Below are 18,012 nucleotides of genomic sequence, written 5' to 3'. Positions count from 1 at the left end.
TGACATCGGCAAATTGAAACATCCCCACGGGAAAACCCAGGGGACAGGAGGGTGCAGGCGATGCCAGGGCTCACAGGAAGGCTCAGCTCCCTTGGAGCACTGCCTGCTCTCTGGGCCACGTCCCCGCATGGGACCACGGCCAGAGGGGACCTTGGCGGGGCTGCAGCAGCTGTGGAGACCTTTGCACCCTTAAGCAAACAGCAGCAGGGCTGGGGGGTGGTGGGGGCCGGAGATTTGGGGAGGGAAGTTTGGAGTCAAGGACAAGGGACCGCACAGACAGGCATCACACACGCTCCCCTTCTGGACCCTTTATTGAGTGTGGGGCCACCCCAAGCCCAGCGTGGGGGCCGGGGGTGGCCGGGTGGAATGCTCTCCCAGCTTGGGTGGTGGGGTCCAGGTGCTGCAGCTGTGGGGAGAGCCCCTGCTGGTGGTCAGGGGCTACAGGTGGAGCTGGAAGACCTCCATGGTGCGTGGTTTCAACTCGCTGAGGTCGGACAAAGGGGCTGAGAGCCCGACGACACTCCACTGCTCCCCTGCCACCGTGCTGGAGCTGTGGTAGGACTGGAGCTGGACGCCCACCTTCCCCAGCAGCCCTGGAGAGGAGGAGAGGGGTTAGGGGCCACCGGCTGCCCCCCCCCATCCCAGCACCCAGCAGGGCTCTGCCCATCCCGACACCCTGCAAAAGGTCCACAATGCCATCTCTTCCCCCCACCCCAAGTCTTTTGCTCCACACCCCCCAACCCCCTGCCCAAGCCCCCCCCCCGCCCTGATCCCTGTCTCTTCATGCAGCACCCGCTCCCTCCCTGCTGCAGCCGGGGCCCAGCTCCAGAGCAGAGGCAGGGTCCCCCCAGGGCTGCGCCCCCCCTGCTCGGGGCCGATGCCAGGAGCTCACCGGCAAGCGCGGGCAGAGCACCAGGCTCGGTGGCTTTGGCTCTGTAGATGAGGAGAGGGCCAGCCAGCGGGGCCGGCTGCTTGAAGGTGGCCCCGTTGAGCTCCCGCAGCACCGGGGTGCTGCCCTGCACTGTCCCCGCCGCGCGGTGTGGGGTGCCCTGCAGGGACACCTGCAGCAAGCCGGTGCTGCCGTCGGGCTCAGGGGCCACGTGGCCGTGGGTGGTTGTGACCTGCCGGAGAGACGTGGCCGCTCAGTGCCCAGGTCCTGTGCGCAGCGGGGCGGAGGGAGGGGGTGTCTTCAGAGGCACCTTGGGGACGCCTCCCCAGCCTGAGAGCTGCATTAGCAGCCCACGGGGTGACCCCAGGCTCAGACCACTTGGTGGGGAAGGACAGGGTCTGGGTGCACCAGGCTTGGTGTGCAGAGCCACGGGTGCCCACGCACCTTCAGCCCAGCCTCCTGGGCCAGCAGCAGGGCATTCACCAGGGTCACCTCCTTCTGTGTCCCTCCAGCCAGCATGCCTGCAGCCACGGCAGGCGTCAGGTAGCTCCCGGCCTCCTGCAGGGGTGTTCCTGGGGTGCAGGGAGGAGGCAGAAGGTGGGTGGCCCAGCAGCAGAGAGGTCAGCCTGCACTGGACTGGCAAGCTGGGCTGCTCCTTCCACCCACCCACGCATACACCCATCCTTGCTGCCATCCTCCCACCCACACATCCCTACACCCATCCCTACTCCCACCCACCCACCCATCCATACCCCCGCCCCCCCGCCATCCTCCCATCCCACTGCCAACCACCCTCCTGGCCATCCCTCCTGGCTGCCCTCCCATCCCCGCTCCCACACGCCCATCCCAGCGGGTCCCCGCACACCCTGCTGCATTGCCCACCCATCGGGGTCCTTGCACCCAGGCACAGGGCGCAGCCCCCCAGCTCACCTAGGGTGCAGACCTGCACGCTGCCCTGTGCTTGCTTGCCCTCAGCGTGCAGCAGTGTGCCCAGGGCTCTGGCCAGGGCAATCCAGGGCTTGGTCTGGGGTGCAAAAGCCTTGCTGAGAGCCTGCCCGTTAACCTGCAAGGAAGACCAGGGCAATGAGAACTTGCCAGTGAGCACACAGGGTTTCCCCCAATGTTTTATGGATGGGGAAACTGAGGCATGGAGGTCAGGTGCCCAGCGGGGGGACTCACTGTGCCAGCCAGCCCCTTCCCTGTGGCCATGTCCACGATCTGCATGGCGATCTCCTTGCCGCAGCGGCTCTGTGCCTCGCGTGTGCTGGCACCCAGGTGTGGGCAGCAGATGACGTTGGGGTGGTTCACCAGGTCACGGTCCTTCGGGGGCTCCTGCCGACCCATCCCATACAGCCATCAGGTCCTGGCACCCACCTGGGAGCCCCAGAGCGGGGCACATACCCCCCCTCCCTTGCCAGGAGGGAAATGAGGGAGGGCTTTGCTAGGCTGCCCTGGCCTGGCTCGGGCAGAATTACGGTGACGCTGAGACAAAGCCAGGCACAGGGACCCCCGCAGCCCTGCTCACCTGCGTGAAGACATCGAGGGCAGCCCCGCCGCACTGCCCCGACTGCAGCGCCCGCAGCAGCGCACCCTCGTCCACGATGCCGCCACGGGCACAGTTCACCACCTGCACGCCACGGCGGCACTTGGCGAAGGTACTGTCGTTGAGGAGCCCTGCAGAGGGGTGCTGTCAGTACCGGGGCTGCCCCGGTTCTCCTGCAAAGCCCCCCCCTGCCAGCGCCCAGCCCATACCCGTGGTGGAGGGCAGCAGTGGGGTGTGCACTGTGATGAAGTCGCAGCGGGGCCAGATCTGCTCCAGTGGCAGCTGCTCCACGCCGAAGGCAGCCGAGGCTTCGGGGGTGATGATGGGGTCGTACCCTATGGTCTGAGGCAGCGCGGACGCTCGCTCCTGCAGCCTGGCACCATGCCCATGGCCAGGGCAGGGGGCCTCCGCCTCCGCATCACTCCTCCCTGCCCCAGCTCCTTACCTTCATGCCGAAAGCCTGCATGCGAGTGGCTACCTCCCTGCCGATGCGCCCCAGCCCCAGCACAGCCAGCGTCTTCCCGTTCAGCTCCATGCCCATGTACTAGGGCACAAAGCAGGGAGTGAGCGAGCCCACTCCATGCAGGCACCTGCTGCCCCATCCTGCCCCAGGCACCCACCTCCTACCTTCTTACGGTCCCACTTGCCCTCCTTCATGGAGGCAGCTGCCTGCGGGATCTGCCTAAAAGGGGAGGCCACAGTCAGCGCATGGGCAGGGGACTGCGGGGCGCGCGGCCACCCCCAGTCCTGCCCTGTGCTCACCTGGCCAAGCAGAGGATCATCCCACAGGTGAGCTCAGCGGCACTGAGGCTGTTCCCAGTGGGTGTGCTGGGGATGGAGAGTGGTGTCACCGGCATGACATCCCCGGGCCGATGGGGTCTGCACCCCGTGAGGATGGAGACCCGCAGGGGGGTGCCAGAGGTGCGGAGGGCACCCTGCCAAAGCCTCTCCTGCCCCCCCGGGAGCGCAGGCAGGGATGCCCCCGTACTCCTGCCCTTACTTCATGACCAGGACCCCCTTCCTGGTGGCCGCCTCCACGTCCACGTTGTCCACGCCGGTGCCCGCTCTGCCCACCACCTGCAGCCGCTGCGCCGCCTCCAGCACGTCGGCCGTGACTTTGGTGGCCGAGCGGACAATGAGGCCATCGCAATCCTGGGGCGGGGGACACAGACACGGCGCGTGGGACCGGGGCCGGGGCTGGCCCTGCCGGGGTGGTCCCAGGGGGGTGGCGCGTTGGGGACAGGCCGTGGGGCAGTGTGAAACCAGCCGGGCTCTTGCATCAGACGGAAGGCGGGGACCGGCCCCACCGGCCGAGGGGGGTCCGCTGCCATCCGGGACAGCTGGTGCCCAGCGGCACCCACCCACCCAGGCATCCACCCGTGGGCGCTCACCCGGATCTCCCGCAGCAGCTCCTCCTTGCTCAGGCCGGGCTTCTCCTGCACTCGGAGCCCGCCGGCCTGCAATATCTCCCGGCAGCAGGGGTCCAGGCTATCGCTGATCAGCACCTTCTGCAGCTTCCCCAGGGCCATGGCGGGCCGGGATGTGACGGGACGGGACGGGACGGGGATGGAACGGGACGGACCGGGATGCGGAGTCGGCTCCCTCCGCACGCCGCCGGGAGGCTGCTGCTGCCCGGCCGCCGCGCTAAAAGGGCTGCGAGCGGGGCACGTTTTTCGGGCTCATTGGGTCCCGTCTCCATGATCCCACCTCCTTCCCTTCCCCTCCCCGCCCCAGCCCGCCCCCCACCCCCCTCCGGAGGGAGGGAGGAAGTGGGGGGGAGCGGGGCGGGGGCTGTGCCGCAGCCCCACGGAGAGGGGAGGGGATGCCCCGGTAGGATCCCGCTGCCCCCCGGGCCGGGGATCCACGAAACCGGGGAGAGCGGGTGTAGGGGGGTGTGTGTGTCAGCGTGTTCCCACCCCCCGTACCGCCGCCGTGCCTCAGTTTCCCCGCCCCGCACATCGCAGCAAGTGAGGCAGGAGGAGGATGGTGGTGGAGGCCCCTCAGCCCCTGGTGAGCCCAGCCGTGCCCTCCCAGCTCACTCAGGAATGGGAGTGCCCCGAACCCCACAGCCCAGAGGTGAGGCAGTGCCATGGCCCCTGCCCGCCCTGACATCGCGCCCGCTGTTGAGCAATGCCCTCGATAAGGGGCTGGGGGCAAGGGGCCAGCCCTGGCCACCGGCTCCCAATGACGTGGGGTGCATGAGAGCCACCCAGCAAACGCCCTCCGTGGGGCAAGAGCCACGTGGCTGTGTCCACTGACCTCGCAGGGGAAAGTGCTGGCCCCCAAGGTGGGACAGCATGGGGAACCCATGGGGCCAGGCACAGCCCCGTATGGTGGATGGCGAGGGATGGAGGGCGTCCCCTCGCTCATGGGACCAAACCCTCGCAGCGCAGCTGGACCGGACAGACCTGCCCATGGGTGAGCCAGGATCTGGCCCTTCTTGCCCACTGCTTTCCCTGCACAGGGTCCTGAACGGGACCGAGCCCTTCCCTGTCCTGTGCGTGCCCCAAGCAGCACAGCCGGACCAGACTGTCCTGTGTGAGAGCTGGGGTGGCCCCAGAGGCTGTTAAACCCAAGCGATGGAGGTGCCCTGGCAGGTGGGAGGTGGCCGAGGTGGCTGCCCTTGCCATAGGCAGTGTGCCTAAGGTGGGAGAGCCCAGCGCTATGTACACCCTGGCACTGCGTACACCCCAGTGCGATGTACACCCAGGCACTACCTACACCCCGGTGCTACGTACACCGCAGGCACCGCCAGGGAACAATGGTGACGCCAGAGCGGGGAAAGTCCAGGGCAGCTGACACAGGGCAAGAGATGTGGTCAAGGGCAGTGGCTGGTGAAATCCCCAGCGGGGTCCCAAAATGGCCCCTCGGTGCAGCTGTGTCACCTGGGGACTGGGACAGGGCTCCCTCTCCACAGCCTCTGTCGTGGTGTGGGCTGGGGGCACCCACACTGTGGGCACCCTGCTGTGGGCCAGGACATGGCTGGGACACGTGCCGTGGCTGAGAGAGGGCTTGGCAGCCCTGCAGCCCTTGGCACAGCCCTGCTGGCGGCATCAGCCTCCTTTAACCGGTAAGACCTTGCTGAAGGGGTGCACTGAGCCAGCATCCCGGCACCCTGCTCCCTGTGCCAGCACCGCCTGGGTTTGCCCAGCACCTCTGTACACCTCCATGGCCACTCTCCCACGCCTGTGGCCCTCTTGTGCAGGGGCCACCAGTGGCCAAACCACCGTGGCAGCGTGTTTGCCATCTTTTCCCAGCTGGCTGGTGCCCTCTTCTGGGGAGCAGCACTGGAGGTACAGCACCCCGGCACCCCAGCACCGTGGCACCCCAGCATCCCGCCCTTGCCGGGGACTTGCGGTGTGCTCTCTGGGTGGCAGTGCCAGCAGGGATGTCCCCCTCACCCCTGGCTCCCTCTAAGGGATCCAGCTGGAGTGACTTCAATCTGGTCCCTGCCTGTGTCCCAAGGAAGGACCCCTTGGGTTGGAGGGGACCCCAGAGCCAGCAGGGCCAGCAGGATGGGTGCCCAGGGGACACGGGCTGTGGCGGCTGTCATCCGGGATGGAGTGCAAGTGTTACAGGGACACAGCACCCAGCTGCTGACCCCATTAGCACCAGGGTCCTGGATGGGCTCTGCTTGGGGGGGGTGGTGTGGTGGTGGCGTGGGGGACATCTGGCCAAGGGACTGTGGGTGCAGGGTGGAGGAGAGTGGGGTCAGATACAGTGGGTGAGCACTGGGAGGCGGGGGGTCCCTGCAGAGTGCATGGCGCTGCGGGTGGGGATAGGGGCAGCTCTGGGTCTGGGGCATCAAGCAGGGAAAGGAATTAGGGGGGTCGAAGGGGACTGGGGTTATCGGGTTGTCATGGGGAGTGGCAAAGGAGAGGCAAGGGTGGGGAGCCTGGGGGTGTTAGGTTGGGCTGGTTGATGTTCAAGGAGGGTTAGGGTGATGGTGGGGTCAAAGGGCATCAAGGGTTATAGGGATGTCCAGTGGAGGACTAGGAAGTCGTGGAAGATAAGAGAGCAAGTGAGGGTGTTGTGGGGCTGGAAGGCTGCCCGGGGGGCTCATGGGGCTCTGAGATAACAAAAGGGATTGCAGGTATCAGATTGGGATGGAGGTATCCAAGGAAGTCCCAGGTGGTAGGGGATGATAGAGGACTGAGGGCAACTGGGGTGTCAAGATGGATGGTTGGGGGTGTCACGAGGGATCTTGGCTAACTAGGGGGTCTTTTGAGGTGACTGGGAGGTTGCGGGAGGGGGGGGAGCAGTGAGGGATCAGGGATTGCTCCTGGGAATTGAAGGGTGGGGAAGGATTGGGGCTCAGCCCAGAGGGACTTGGGGGAATGGAGGGGCGGGGCAGGGGGTGGCTGTGGCAGGTGGGACAGGCTGGGTGCTGAGCGAGGGGCCTGGGGAGGCAGGGGTGGGGATGGAGAGAGGGGGCGGGGAGGGGGCGGGGGAGGGAGCGGGAGGGGGATGGAGGGAGGAAGGGAGCGAGAAAGGACGGCCGGAGGGTCAGAGGGAGGGAAGGAAGGCTGGAGGGAGGCAGCGATGGATGAAGGATGGAGGCAGGGAGGAGGAGGAGGCGGGGATGCAGCGGCGGGCGGGGGCCGGCCGGTGCCGCAGAGCCGCCTCCCCGGGCGCACGCTGGGGCGGCCCGGCAGCGCCTGCGGAGACCCGCCGGCTCGGCCCGGGGCTGCCAGTGCCCGGCCCGGGGCTGCCGGTGCCCGGCCCGGGGCTGTCCGGCCCGGTGCAGCCCGGCCCGGTGCGGCGGAGACCGGCGCGGCAGGATGCGAGCCCCGCGGCGGCGGTGAGGGGCGCGGCGGTGCGTGCGGGGGCAGCCGCGGGGGCGTGTGTCCGACGGGGGCGCGGGCCGGGGCGCCCTTGTGCCCGGACACGCGTGGGGGCTGCGTGCGCCCGTGCTGGGCTGCGGTGACGCCGCGGCAGGCTGAGGCCCCGGGTACCAGCCTGCCGGGATGCGGCCGGGATGCGGCCGGGATGCTGCGGGTGCGCGCCCTCGGGGCTGCGTGGGGCCTGACGCTGCCGGTCCCAAGTCCCATCCCGTGGGGCCGTGGGTGTCCCCTGCCGGCTGCTGGGGTCCTGTAGGTTGGTGCTGGTGGCAGGGCTGTGGGCCACCCTGCTTCCAGCCGGACTGGTGGCTTGCTGGGCCCGGCACTGGGCAAGCCCAGGAGGACTGCTGGGCATCCAGGCAGGGGTTTTGGGGTGCTGCCAGTGTGCGGGAAAGGAACAGGGACCCCTGGTCCAGCACCAGGGACACACGGGTGTACTGTCCCTGTGCTGTGAGGACACGGGGCTGGCAGGGCAATGTGTGCGGTGCCAAGCGAGAGGGCAGGAGCTGGCGGGTCCTGCGGGGCTAGGCTGGCACTGGCACCAGCACTGGGCTCTCCTCAGGGGGCCGGGCAGGTGGCCTTTGCTGGAAGATGCTGGCCTTGTAGGAAGGGCTGTGGTTCGGGGTGCCGGCATGAGAAGCTTGGTTTGCCCCATCTCTCCGGCCCTGTTTGCATCCTCCCTGATCTTCCCCTGGCTCTGCCCATCCCTAATGCCACCCTGAGCTACTGGCCAGACAGTTTGTCCCAGCACCTGGCCAGGACTGCTGGGCCCCAGGAGCTGCCACGTGTGCAGTGCAGCGCCAGGAGCCATCCTCACCAGGAGTGTGGGTAACACCAGCCCCCAGCTCCCCCCCCTCCTGCCGTGCTCAATGGAGACCTTGTTACCGTGCCCTGTGTGCAGACGGTCAGTGGGTGGCTGTGCCGTGTGCCGGGCACACATGCCCAGGAGCACGGGCAGCTGCTGCGGTCATGGCCAGCTGTCCCCTCCCCACCTCCCCTGTGGTGGCACTCAGCCCCTGCTGAAACATTTGGGCCAACAAGTCAGCAGGGAGCTGGGCATCCCTCTCGGCATCCCAGCACCAGCACTGAGCTGCCGTGCTTGCCCTGAAATTGCCCAGCCCTTGCTGCTGCCCCAGACACAGTCACTGTCACCTGGAGTGGCTGTGACTGAGCATGGGGCTGGGGGGCTGCCATCTGTCCCCCTGTCCGTCCCTCTGTCCATCTGCGGGATGTGATCCCGCAGCATGAGGAGGTGAGTTCCCGTCAGTGTGCTGAGCAGTGCCACCGCTTTGGGGATGCTCTCCAGTGGGGCAGTGCCCACCCTCACACAGCCCACGTCACCCCTGCGTTCCAACACCTGCCCAGCAGCACCCTGGGGTGCCGGCAGCGACAGGCGGCTGCAGTGGCCCTGGTGCAATGCCATGGAGGTGCTGTGAGTCAGTGGGTGCTCTGAGTCAGGGCTGCGTGACACCGCTGCGTGACACCCCTCGTGCCAGGGCTTGGAGGTACATAGGGGTGGGAAGTGCTGTCTGTGGGGGAGGGGGCCCTGGGGCTGTGCCCCCCTCTGGCTCCACACTGTGCCAGTGGCTCTGCTCTGCACCCCAGGGTGGCATGGTGAGTGTGAAAGGGCTCTTGTTCTCCTGCAGCCCCAGCAGCCTCCCCTTCGCAGCAAACAAATTCCCAGTGTTGGGCACATGGACGGAGAGGGGGGAGCACCGGCCAGCCCAGCTGGCCATGGTGGAGCCTGGGGCTCCTGCAGCACAGCATCCCTGGGCATGGGGCTTCCAGGTCTGGTGTTTGGGGGTGCTGGCTGGCTGACTGGGCTGTGGGAGAGTGGGTGCTCTGCTTGTTCGCTCCAGAGCCCATGGCCAGCAACAGCACAGGGCTGGCCCTGCCTCAGGGTGGCCCTGAGGAGCCCACATGGCACTTGGAGCCACAGGGGCTGGTCATCCTGCTGTCTGGGTATTACCGCTCTGGGCCCTGCATCTTCTGGGGTGTTGTGCCACCTTTGGTAATACACCTACTCAGGTGTCGTGCCCCTGGGTGTTACACCTCTTTGGGTATTGTACTGTGCCTCCATGGGTATTATGCCTCTGGGTATCACGTCTCCACAGGTATCAGGCATTTGGCTGTCTGTGCCGCCTTGATTGTTGTATCTCCGGGTATTATGCTTCTGGGTGTCATGCCTCCTTGGATGTCACGTCACTGGGTACTGTGCTTCTTCGGGTATTTTGCCTTCTGGGATATCATGCCTTGGGGTATCCTGCCACTGGGTACTGTGCTTCCTTGAGTACTGTGCATCTTTTTGCGTGTTGAGTCAGAGTATCTTGGCTTCTTGGATGTTTTGCCTCTGGGTGTCGTACCCCCGGGTATCTGTCCTCCTGGGGTGTCTTGCTTCCTCCAGTGATCACACCTCCTTGGATATTGTGCCTCTGGGCATCAGGTCTCCTCATCCACCATCCTTCTGGTTATTGTACCTTTGGGTGCCACTGGGTATCACGCCTGCCCCTGGGTACCGTGCCCCTGGGTACAGTGCCTCTCTCTGGGCACTGTGCCTCCAGGTCCCGTACTCTGGGTCCCATGCCTCTCAGTGCTGTGCCTGATGCATATATGCGGTGCTCTGGGTATCACGCTGGCTCTGGTGCCTGGCAGGGCGCAAGGCCATACCTGGCCAGTGCTGGTCTGTTTAAAGCCACCATCCCTCTTTTTCCTTCGGCATGGGTTGTTGCTGCAGGGGCCGTGACACCCTGTGGCTCCCTCCCAGGCAGGTGGTGCGGTGTCCCCTGCCTGCAGGGTGCTGGTGTGGTGTGCCTGGCTCTGGGGACATGGCCCCAGGGCTTCTGCCATGGCCCGTGCCACAGGAATGTGCTGGCCCTGCCCAGCTTTTGGGGCTCAGCCTCATGCATGTGGGCAGGGCACTGTGGCGCAGGGGGCAACTGCCCACCTCCCTGCTCAGGGGACCCTACCAAAAAGCTGTCGTGCTGAGATTAAAAAAAAAATAAAATCGGCTTTTTTTTTAAAGGACAAAATAATCTGCTGGGTTTTTTTTTATTATTTGTGGGTTAAGGTTTTTTTTCCTCTTTCTTTTAAATCATGAAATGACTCACTCTTCTCAGCTGAAAATAAACCTGATGGCGGCTGCGGTGGGGAGCTGTGACAGAGCTGCTGGGGCCAGCCCTGCCTTCGGCAGCTCCTGCTGGCTGCCAGCACCCAGACCCCCTCCCCAGGGTGTGTGTGTGTGTGGGGGGCTGCTGCGGGGGGCTCAGGTGGCCCTGCCAGGGCTGCTAATGGGGCTAAAGTGCTCCTAAGGGGGCACCGCCATCTGCACGGCCTCCAGGGCTGTGTGGTTTTGCACTTAGAGCATGTGCCTCCCGGCTGCGGGAGCACCCCTGTGCCCCCCGAGTGCATGCCTGCATGCCCCGTGCACCCAGGGGGGAGCACGGGGGGCGCACACAGGGATGCACAAGGGTTTTGCCTTGCCTGGGGTTTGCCCCCAGCCCCGAGTTGGCTTTTGCATGATGGTTTGATGTCGGGAGCTCAACCCCGCTGCCCCCCTCAGTGCCTACCAGCCGTTTCCAACACCTCCAGGCTGGGGGAGACACAGCAGCCGCTAGGCAGAGTCTTCTGTAAGATCCCCCCTGCCCTCCATGGCCTCTCTGGCACAGCAGCTGGGTGGCGCATGGGGGTCCTGGGGGCTGGCCCCCGATGCCGTGCATGACGTAGCTGTTTGCTCCTCTTGGCAGGGACCCCCACATCAGTGATGAGCCAGCTGTGCTCCCCAGAGCCAGCCCCATGGCAGGTAAGACACCCTGAGAGTCCCCCCGGTACCCCACACACCCTGTTCCCATGCCCGATATGTGGGTGCTCAGCACCCTGGCAGCATGCATCACCCCGGTGGGTGGCCAGTGGCTCGCTGGAGCAGCCGCTTTGCTCGTCTGACTGCTGCTCCCCCTTGCTCCCCCGCAGCTTCCCAAGATGGGCAGTGGAGTGAGGGCGACAAAGACCCCACACTGACCAAGCTGGAGGGGTCTCATGGCCCCCCAGGTGCTCAAGCACAGCCTGGCCCCTTGGTGCAAACGTGCCTCCTCCGGAACCTGGAGATGGATGCCCTTGCCCAGACACAGACCCTGCGCGACTTCGAGCAGGTGAGACCATGGGGTGCTGGGACCCTCCCGATAGCACCGCCAGCCCCCGCCCTCAGCACCACCGGGTACTTGCAGGATACATGCCAGATCCCCTGAGTGCACCAGTGGGGTGAGGAGGGCAGGAGGGGGACGCGGGGCAGGCGGCAGTGGGCTGGGGAAAGGGGGCTCAGCCCCCCCGGGCGTCGCGCTCCCCCTCGCCGCCCTCCTGGCTGAGACACGCGGGGGCCGCGGGGGCTCAAGTTTCATCACCCGCCTGTCCCCGTCCTCCCTGCTCCAGCGACTCCTCAAATAGCTCCGGGAAAAAAGTAGGAAAGGGGCCACGGTGGGGCTGGCCGGCGGCGGGAGCTGTGGCAGGCAGGGACCCTGGGCTGTGTCCCTGCGGCGCCATGTGAGGGGTGCCGGGATGTCCCCCCCATGGAGCGCTGGCCATGGCTAACGGGTACCGCACGCTCTCCCAGCACCTCAATGACCTTAAGAAGGAGAATTTCAGCCTCAAGCTCCGCATCTACTTTCTGGAGGAGCGTGTCCAGCAGAAGGGAGAGGGCAGCCGTGATGATGTCTACCGGCGGGTGAGCACCTGTGGGTGACTGGGATGGGTGCCCGATGGGGGGGGGGGGGTCCCTCTCAATGCCCTCTCTTTGCCGGGAGGGGATGGGGCCAGGGGACTGCAGCCAGTGGGGGTGGCAGGGAGGGCATCGGGCACGGCACTGGGGCTGGGGGAGCTGCTGTGAGGGAATTTGCCTCTTGCTGCCCTTGACAGGAGCGGGGAGAGGGGCAGGGAGGGCACCCCCAGCTCAGTGGGTTGCCCAGGGCGGGTGGTGGTGGCGCTTTGTCTACGGACAGATGGAGTGGGTACACCCCATCATAGTGCCAGTGGGCTAAAATACCACCTGTGCCACCCAGTGCCAGGAGCACCCGATACCCTGCCATGGGGTGGGGGACCCCCATGCTGCCTCTGATGCGTTCCGGTGGGCAGCGGTGCTGGGGGGTCCAGGCAAGCATGGGGGGATCCTACCCATCGCCCTCCCGCCCCACAGAACATTGAGCTGAAGGTGGAGGTGGAGAGCCTGAAGCGAGAGCTGCAGGAGAAGCAACAAGCCCTAGATAACAAATGGTGAGTGGGGCCAGCCAAGCCCCTCACCCTGGGTGGACGCGGCACCTATGCACTGTCTGCGGTGCTTGCACGGGTGGGGGTGGGGGGGGGGCGGGGGTGTTCTGCCTGCACCCTGTGCAGCGGGCAGCGGAGGGCTTTGCAGTGGGGCTGAAGGGGTGTGCAATGGGGCTGGGCACTCGCAGGGCTCCTCTTACAGCCCCGGTGCCAGCCAAAAATAAAGGGCAGCACCTGTTTGGTGGGGGAGGGCAGCGCCAGGGCCGGGGGCTGGGGGTGTCCCACCGTGGGGCATGGCTGGGCTGGTGGGGGCACAGCAGCCGGGGAACTCCTGGTTTCAGGAGCATGGAGGGACTGCTTCAGTGGTTTGGAGCCTGAGCATGGTCTGGCGTTGCTGGAGGAGCCGTGTCCCCAGGGCAGCAGCGCTGGGAGGATGCAGCACACCCTGCCAGGGGTCCTGCAGAAACAGCACCCACGGCATGGGGGATGCTGGGCTGGGGTCACTGGGGGTGGCACAGTTCGCCAAGCCCAGCTGGTTTAGGGTGAGGGGTTTTGCAAAGGGAGGCCATGCTGTGCCATGCCATGCCATGCCATGCCAAGCCATGAGACCCTGCACCCTGCTAAGCCGTGCCGTATCATGCTATGCCATGCTGTGCCGTCTCATGTGCTGTGCCATAGCACGCAGTGCCATGGCATGTGAGATGCCATGCCATGCCATGCTGTGCTGTGCCATGCCATGCTGTGCCTGGCAGGGTGGCCGCGGAAAACCAGACAACCCGCAGCCAGGCAGCACTCCAGCAGCAGTATGAGGAGCAGCAGCGGGAGTCGGAGCACGTCTATGAGCTCCTGGAGAACAAGATCCAGCTCCTGCAGGAGGTGAGCCTGGGGGTGGTGGGAGCTGGGGGGGGGGGCAGAGACTGGTGCCTGGGGGCTTACTCCACTGCCGTGCAGGAGGCCAGGCTGGCACGGAATGAGGCCGAGCAGGCCACGGCACTAGCCAGAACTGAGGCGGAGCGGTGCCGGGAGCTGGCAGAGAAGCTGAAGGAAGCTGCGAGGACAAAGGATGAGGACAGGAGTGATGACGGCTGCAGTGCCATGGCCCAGAGGTGTGTGCCCAGGATCCGTCTCCTCTATGCTGCCAGCCTGTGCCCTGTGCCGGTCCTCGGAGACTGCTGAGGGGCTGTGCTGTGCAGGGCTGGAGGGCTGTGGGCATCCAGGGGGGTGGAGGGGTCACCCCAAGGGGAGAGAGCTGGGCTGTGGGGAAGGGGGAGCAGCCCTGAGGCTGTTCTGCTTTGCCTCAGAGATTGCCCCCGCCAGCTGTCCCCAGGGCCGTCCCAGTCCCTGAGCATCCACTGCCCTTCCCTCCATCTCAGGAGGATCTGCGAGCTGACCCAGGAGCTTGCCGCCAGCAACCAGCTTGTGGAAACACTGTCAGCCGAGAAGCGTGAACTGCAGCAGCGCCTGGAGGAGCCCCCAGCCGTGGGGGCACAGGTGGGTGGGCAGGCATGGGGGGACCCCAGCCCAACACCCCGGGGAGGAGCGCACCCACCCAGGGCTCAGCTGGCAGTTGTCATCGGTGTCCCCTGCTGGGACATGTCCAGCCTGGCAGCGCTGGGTGTTTGCACAGCTGGGTGCTGGGGGGCAGGGGGCCAGGGCGACCCGGTGGGCAGTGTCGGGGGGAGAGGCCACCAGCCTGCACCGTCCTTCAGTGGGTGCCACTGGTGCCTGCGTCCGTCTGCCATTTAAATCCCAGGGTCTTAAAATACCCCTGGCAGCCCGGCACGGTGCCAGGCGGGATTTCGGGGTCACAAGGGATCAGAGCAGCATGTCCCTGGCAGACGCACAGCTCTGTGCCGCGCCTTGGTGGCACAGCACTGTGCCCAGCAGCTGTGGCCATCACTGTGCAAGCTGTGCACACAGTGGTCTCGCAGGGGGACCCCGGTGTGTGCCCATGGGTTGGCACGGGGCGCCACACAGGTACTGATGTATGGGTGCTGGTGGCCTTGAGCCATGGGGTGTGGGCCCCCCCAGCTGGAGCTGGGCACTGGGACTGGACACTGGCATTGGCACTGGGACATGGCACCAGCACTGAGGACCTGGCACTGGGATAGATGCTGACACTGGGGACAGGCACTTGAGACATGGTGCTGGCACTAGGGACAGGCACTGGGACAGGCATTGGCACTGGGGACAGGCAGTGGGACATGGTGCTGGCACTGGGGACCTGGCTCTGGGATAGACACTGGGTCATGGTGCTGACACTGGGGACAGGCACCGGGAGAGGCACTGGCACTGGGGCTGGGCACAGGGACGTGGTGCCGGCACTGGGGACCTGGCACTGGGATAGGCACTAGCACTGGAGACAGACACTGGGACATAGTGCTGGCACTGGAGACAGACACTGGGACATGGTGCTGGCACTGGGGACAGGGACTGGGGTAGGCAGTGGCACTGGGGACCTGGCACTGGGGACAGGCACTGGGAGAGGCACTGGTGCTGGTGCTGGGCACTGGGACATGGTGCTGGCACAAGGTACCAGCACTAGGACAGGAAGTGGCACTGGGGACAGGAACTGAGACATGTTGCTGGCACTGGAGACAGGCAACTGGGACATGGTGCTGGCACTGGGATAGGCAGTGGCACTGGGGACAGGAACTGAGACATGTTGCTGACACTGGAGACTGGCACTAGAGTCATGGTGCTGGCACTGGGGACAGGCACTGGCGCTGGGGACAGGCACTGGGAGAAGTGCTGGCACTGGGGCTGGGCACTGGGAGAGGTGTTTTCACTGGGAGCGGTGCTGGGGCATGGTGCTGGCCCTGGGCACAGGCGCTGGCACTGGGGCTGCGCACTGGGAGAGGTGTTTTCACTGGGAGCGGTGCTGGGGCACGGTGCTGGCACTGGGCACAGGCGCTGGCACTGGGGCTGGGCACTGGGACATGGTGCTGGCACGGCAGCCAGGCACTGGGAGAGGCGCTGGCACTGGGAGAGGCGCTGGCGCTGGGCACTGCCACTGGGGCTGGTCCCCGGCCCCGCACGGTCATCGCGGCTGTCACGGTCACGGCCGGTGGCGCGGCCGCAGCGCCAGCCCCGCGCACGCGCGACACTGGCCCGTGGCGACTACAAGCCCCGGCCGGCGGCGCGGCGGGCGCGTGCGTGGAGCTGCCCGCCGCCATCTTGAAATCTGAGCCACAAGCCGCCCGCCGCCGTGGCAGGAGCATCCCCGGCGGGGCAGGGGGGCAGCCCGGGTGAGGGGCAGCCCCGGGGTGGGGCAGCTGTGAGAAGGGTGGGCAGGGGCAGCTGTGAGGAGAGGAGGGGGCAGCTGTGAGGAGAGGAGGGGGGCAGCTGTGAGGAGAGGAGGGGGCAGCTGTGAGGAGAGGAGGGGGCAGCTGTGAGGAGGGGGGGCAGCTGTGAGGAGAGGAGGGGTGCAGCTGTGAGGAGAGGAGGGGTGCAGCTGTGAGGAGAGGAGGGGGGCAGCTGTGAGGAGAGGAGGGGGGCAGCTGTGAGGAGGGGGGGCAGCTGTGAGGAGAGGAGGGGTGCAGCTGTGAGGAGAGGGGGGGGCAGCTGTGGGGGGGGGCAGCAGTGAGGAGAGGAGGGGGCAGCTGTGAGGAGAGGGGGGGCAGCTGTGAGGAGAGGGGGGGCAGCTGTGAGGAGGGGAGGGGGGCAGCTGTGAGGAGGGGAGGTGGGAGGCAGTGTGGGGACAGCCAGGAGAAGGGGGGCAGGCCCAGGTGTGGCTGGGCTGAGATGTGAAGGAGATGTCTTAGGGTGGGATGTTTCTGTAGGACTAGGAGTCCTGGTGTGTCACCCCCCTCAAAAGCAGGGGGCTTGGTGGGCTGAGAAGTGCTGGTGGGCCCAGGGCTTGAGGGAGCTGTGCCCCAGGAGATGAGCCTAGTGAGTGGTGGAGGCCTCAGGAGGGTCTCTTGAGAGCCCCCAGAAATAGGTTTGGGTGCTGGGAGGGAGGGAAGATGAAGGAAACCTGCCGGATCTGTGCTCGGGAGCTGTGCGGCAACCAGCGGCGATGGATCTTCCACACAGCGGCCAAGCTGAACCTCCAGGTGCTGCTCTCCCACGTCCTGGGCAGGGAGCTGTGCCGGGATGGCAAATCTGAGTTCGCTTGCAGCAAGTGTGCCTTCATGCTGGACCGCATCTACAGGTTCGATACTGTCATTGCGCGCATCGAGGCCCTCTCCATCGAGCGCCTGCAGAAACTGCTACTGGAGAAAGATCGCCTCAAGTTCTGCATTGCAAGCATGTACCGCAGGAACAATGAAGACTCTAGCACAGATGACAGAGCTGGGGATGGGACTGTGGACCTTTCTAACCTGCCTGATGTACGGTATGCTGCCCTCCTTCAGGAGGATTTTGCTTATTCTGGATATGAATATTGGGCGGATCAAGATGAGCACAGCCTGGAGCCACACAGCTGCCATGCTTCAGAAGGAGCAAGTAACCGCCCACGGCGTTGCCGTGGCTGTGCTGCGCTGCGGGTGGCTGATGCTGACTATGAAGCAATTTGCAAAGTGCCACGAAAGGTGGCCAGAAGCATCTCCTGCGGGCTCTCCAGCCGGTGGTCAGCCAGCATGGGCAATGAGGAATCATCAGTGTGTGACGCGGCGGAGTCCACCAGCGCCAGAGTGCCTGTGGATGGGGAGAGCATGGAGGAAGGCACGCCTGCATCCTCTGTCGAGTCGCTGGACACAACTGTGGAGGCCAGCCCCCCACAGCAGAAGGATGAAGATGCAGATAAGGGAGTGAAGGGGAATGGGAAATGTGACGATTTCTCAGATGAGCGCATGACCCCAAACTCTTCACTGAGCGGGAACAGGCTGGAGCTGGCCCTCAGTTTGATCAAGGCTTTGGACTACAAACCCCTTCAGAGCCCCCGAGGCAGCAGGCTACCTATTCCTGTGAAGTCCAGCTTGCCCCCTCCCAAGCTGAGCCGCGACTTGGCAGATGGCAGCACTTCTGCTGGCTTAGCCTGTGCTAGTTCTGTCTTCCTGAACGCAGACAGAAAATCCTTTTCCAGAGCCCCTTTGGGTCTTCCCCTGGAGATTTCTGAACTTCAGGAGCTGTGGGATGACCTCTGTGAGGATTATATGCCGCTGCGGGTGCAGGTAGAGGTCATTGTGCTGCCATTCAGTTGGGCAGTGTCCCTGTGGCTTGATGCTGAGCCCACTAGGGATTCTTCTGTGCTGAGATAATGCAGATAGCTGCTGAACCCAGGACTAAGAATAGGCAGCTCTGTCCTTTTTAGGTGTGCTGCCTCTCTCCTCTGTCATTCTCCTGTCATCTGTTTCCTCCTTGTGTTCTGGGAAATTAACCTCCTCCCCCCAGCTCCCACCCCCCACCCCTTCATCAGCTCTCCCTGTCAATGCAGCCTGCTGGATGGGTCTGAGCTCTCCGTGTCCTTTGTCATTTTTCTGCTGAGAAAACACTAGTTTCACTTCAGCTTTCTCTTTAAAGTCAGTATGCCTTTTACCCACAAC

General features: G+C 65.4%; 2 protein-coding genes across 9 annotated transcripts in view; one reads left to right on the top strand and one right to left on the bottom strand.

Moving 5' to 3' along the window:
* Window positions 1-293: 293 nt before the first annotated feature.
* On the bottom strand, window positions 294-4,081 carry PHGDH (phosphoglycerate dehydrogenase). Its single transcript, XM_040611303.1, has 12 exons — window positions 3,824-4,081; window positions 3,433-3,584; window positions 3,195-3,260; window positions 3,060-3,114; window positions 2,878-2,976; window positions 2,642-2,774; window positions 2,415-2,563; window positions 2,069-2,221; window positions 1,820-1,952; window positions 1,334-1,461; window positions 893-1,121; window positions 294-593 (listed from the first exon to the last, which is right to left on the bottom strand). The coding sequence occupies exons 1-12, from the start codon at window positions 3,959-3,961 to the stop codon at window positions 439-441; spliced, it is 1,590 nt and encodes a 529-aa protein (XP_040467237.1). The 5' UTR covers window positions 3,962-4,081; the 3' UTR covers window positions 294-438.
* A 3,001-nt stretch (window positions 4,082-7,082) lies between these two features.
* Window positions 7,083-18,012, top strand: part of LOC121095900 (myomegalin-like) — a 35,876-nt gene continuing 24,946 nt past the window's right edge. For 5 of the 8 annotated variants that reach the window (XM_040611295.1, XM_040611299.1, XM_040611298.1 and 2 more), the window contains exon 1: window positions 16,210-17,640. In XM_040611295.1, the coding sequence (XP_040467229.1) occupies window positions 16,492-17,640 (1,149 nt within the window). In that variant the 5' untranslated portion in view covers window positions 16,210-16,491. Of the gene's footprint in view, window positions 7,234-11,016; window positions 11,073-11,239; window positions 11,419-11,876; window positions 11,988-12,455; window positions 12,533-13,278; window positions 13,403-13,477; window positions 13,633-13,827; window positions 14,018-15,700; window positions 15,775-16,209; window positions 17,641-18,012 lie in introns of those variants that run through there. The other 3 variants (XM_040611300.1, XM_040611301.1, XM_040611302.1) reach the window with 3 other exon arrangements.

The sequence above is a fragment of the Falco naumanni genome, chromosome 11 (assembly GCF_017639655.2).
Source record: "Falco naumanni isolate bFalNau1 chromosome 11, bFalNau1.pat, whole genome shotgun sequence".
Lineage (NCBI taxonomy): Eukaryota > Metazoa > Chordata > Aves > Falconiformes > Falconidae > Falco > Falco naumanni.
The sequence above is the reverse complement of the archived record's forward strand: the minus strand, read 5'-3'. Positions and strand labels throughout refer to the sequence as shown.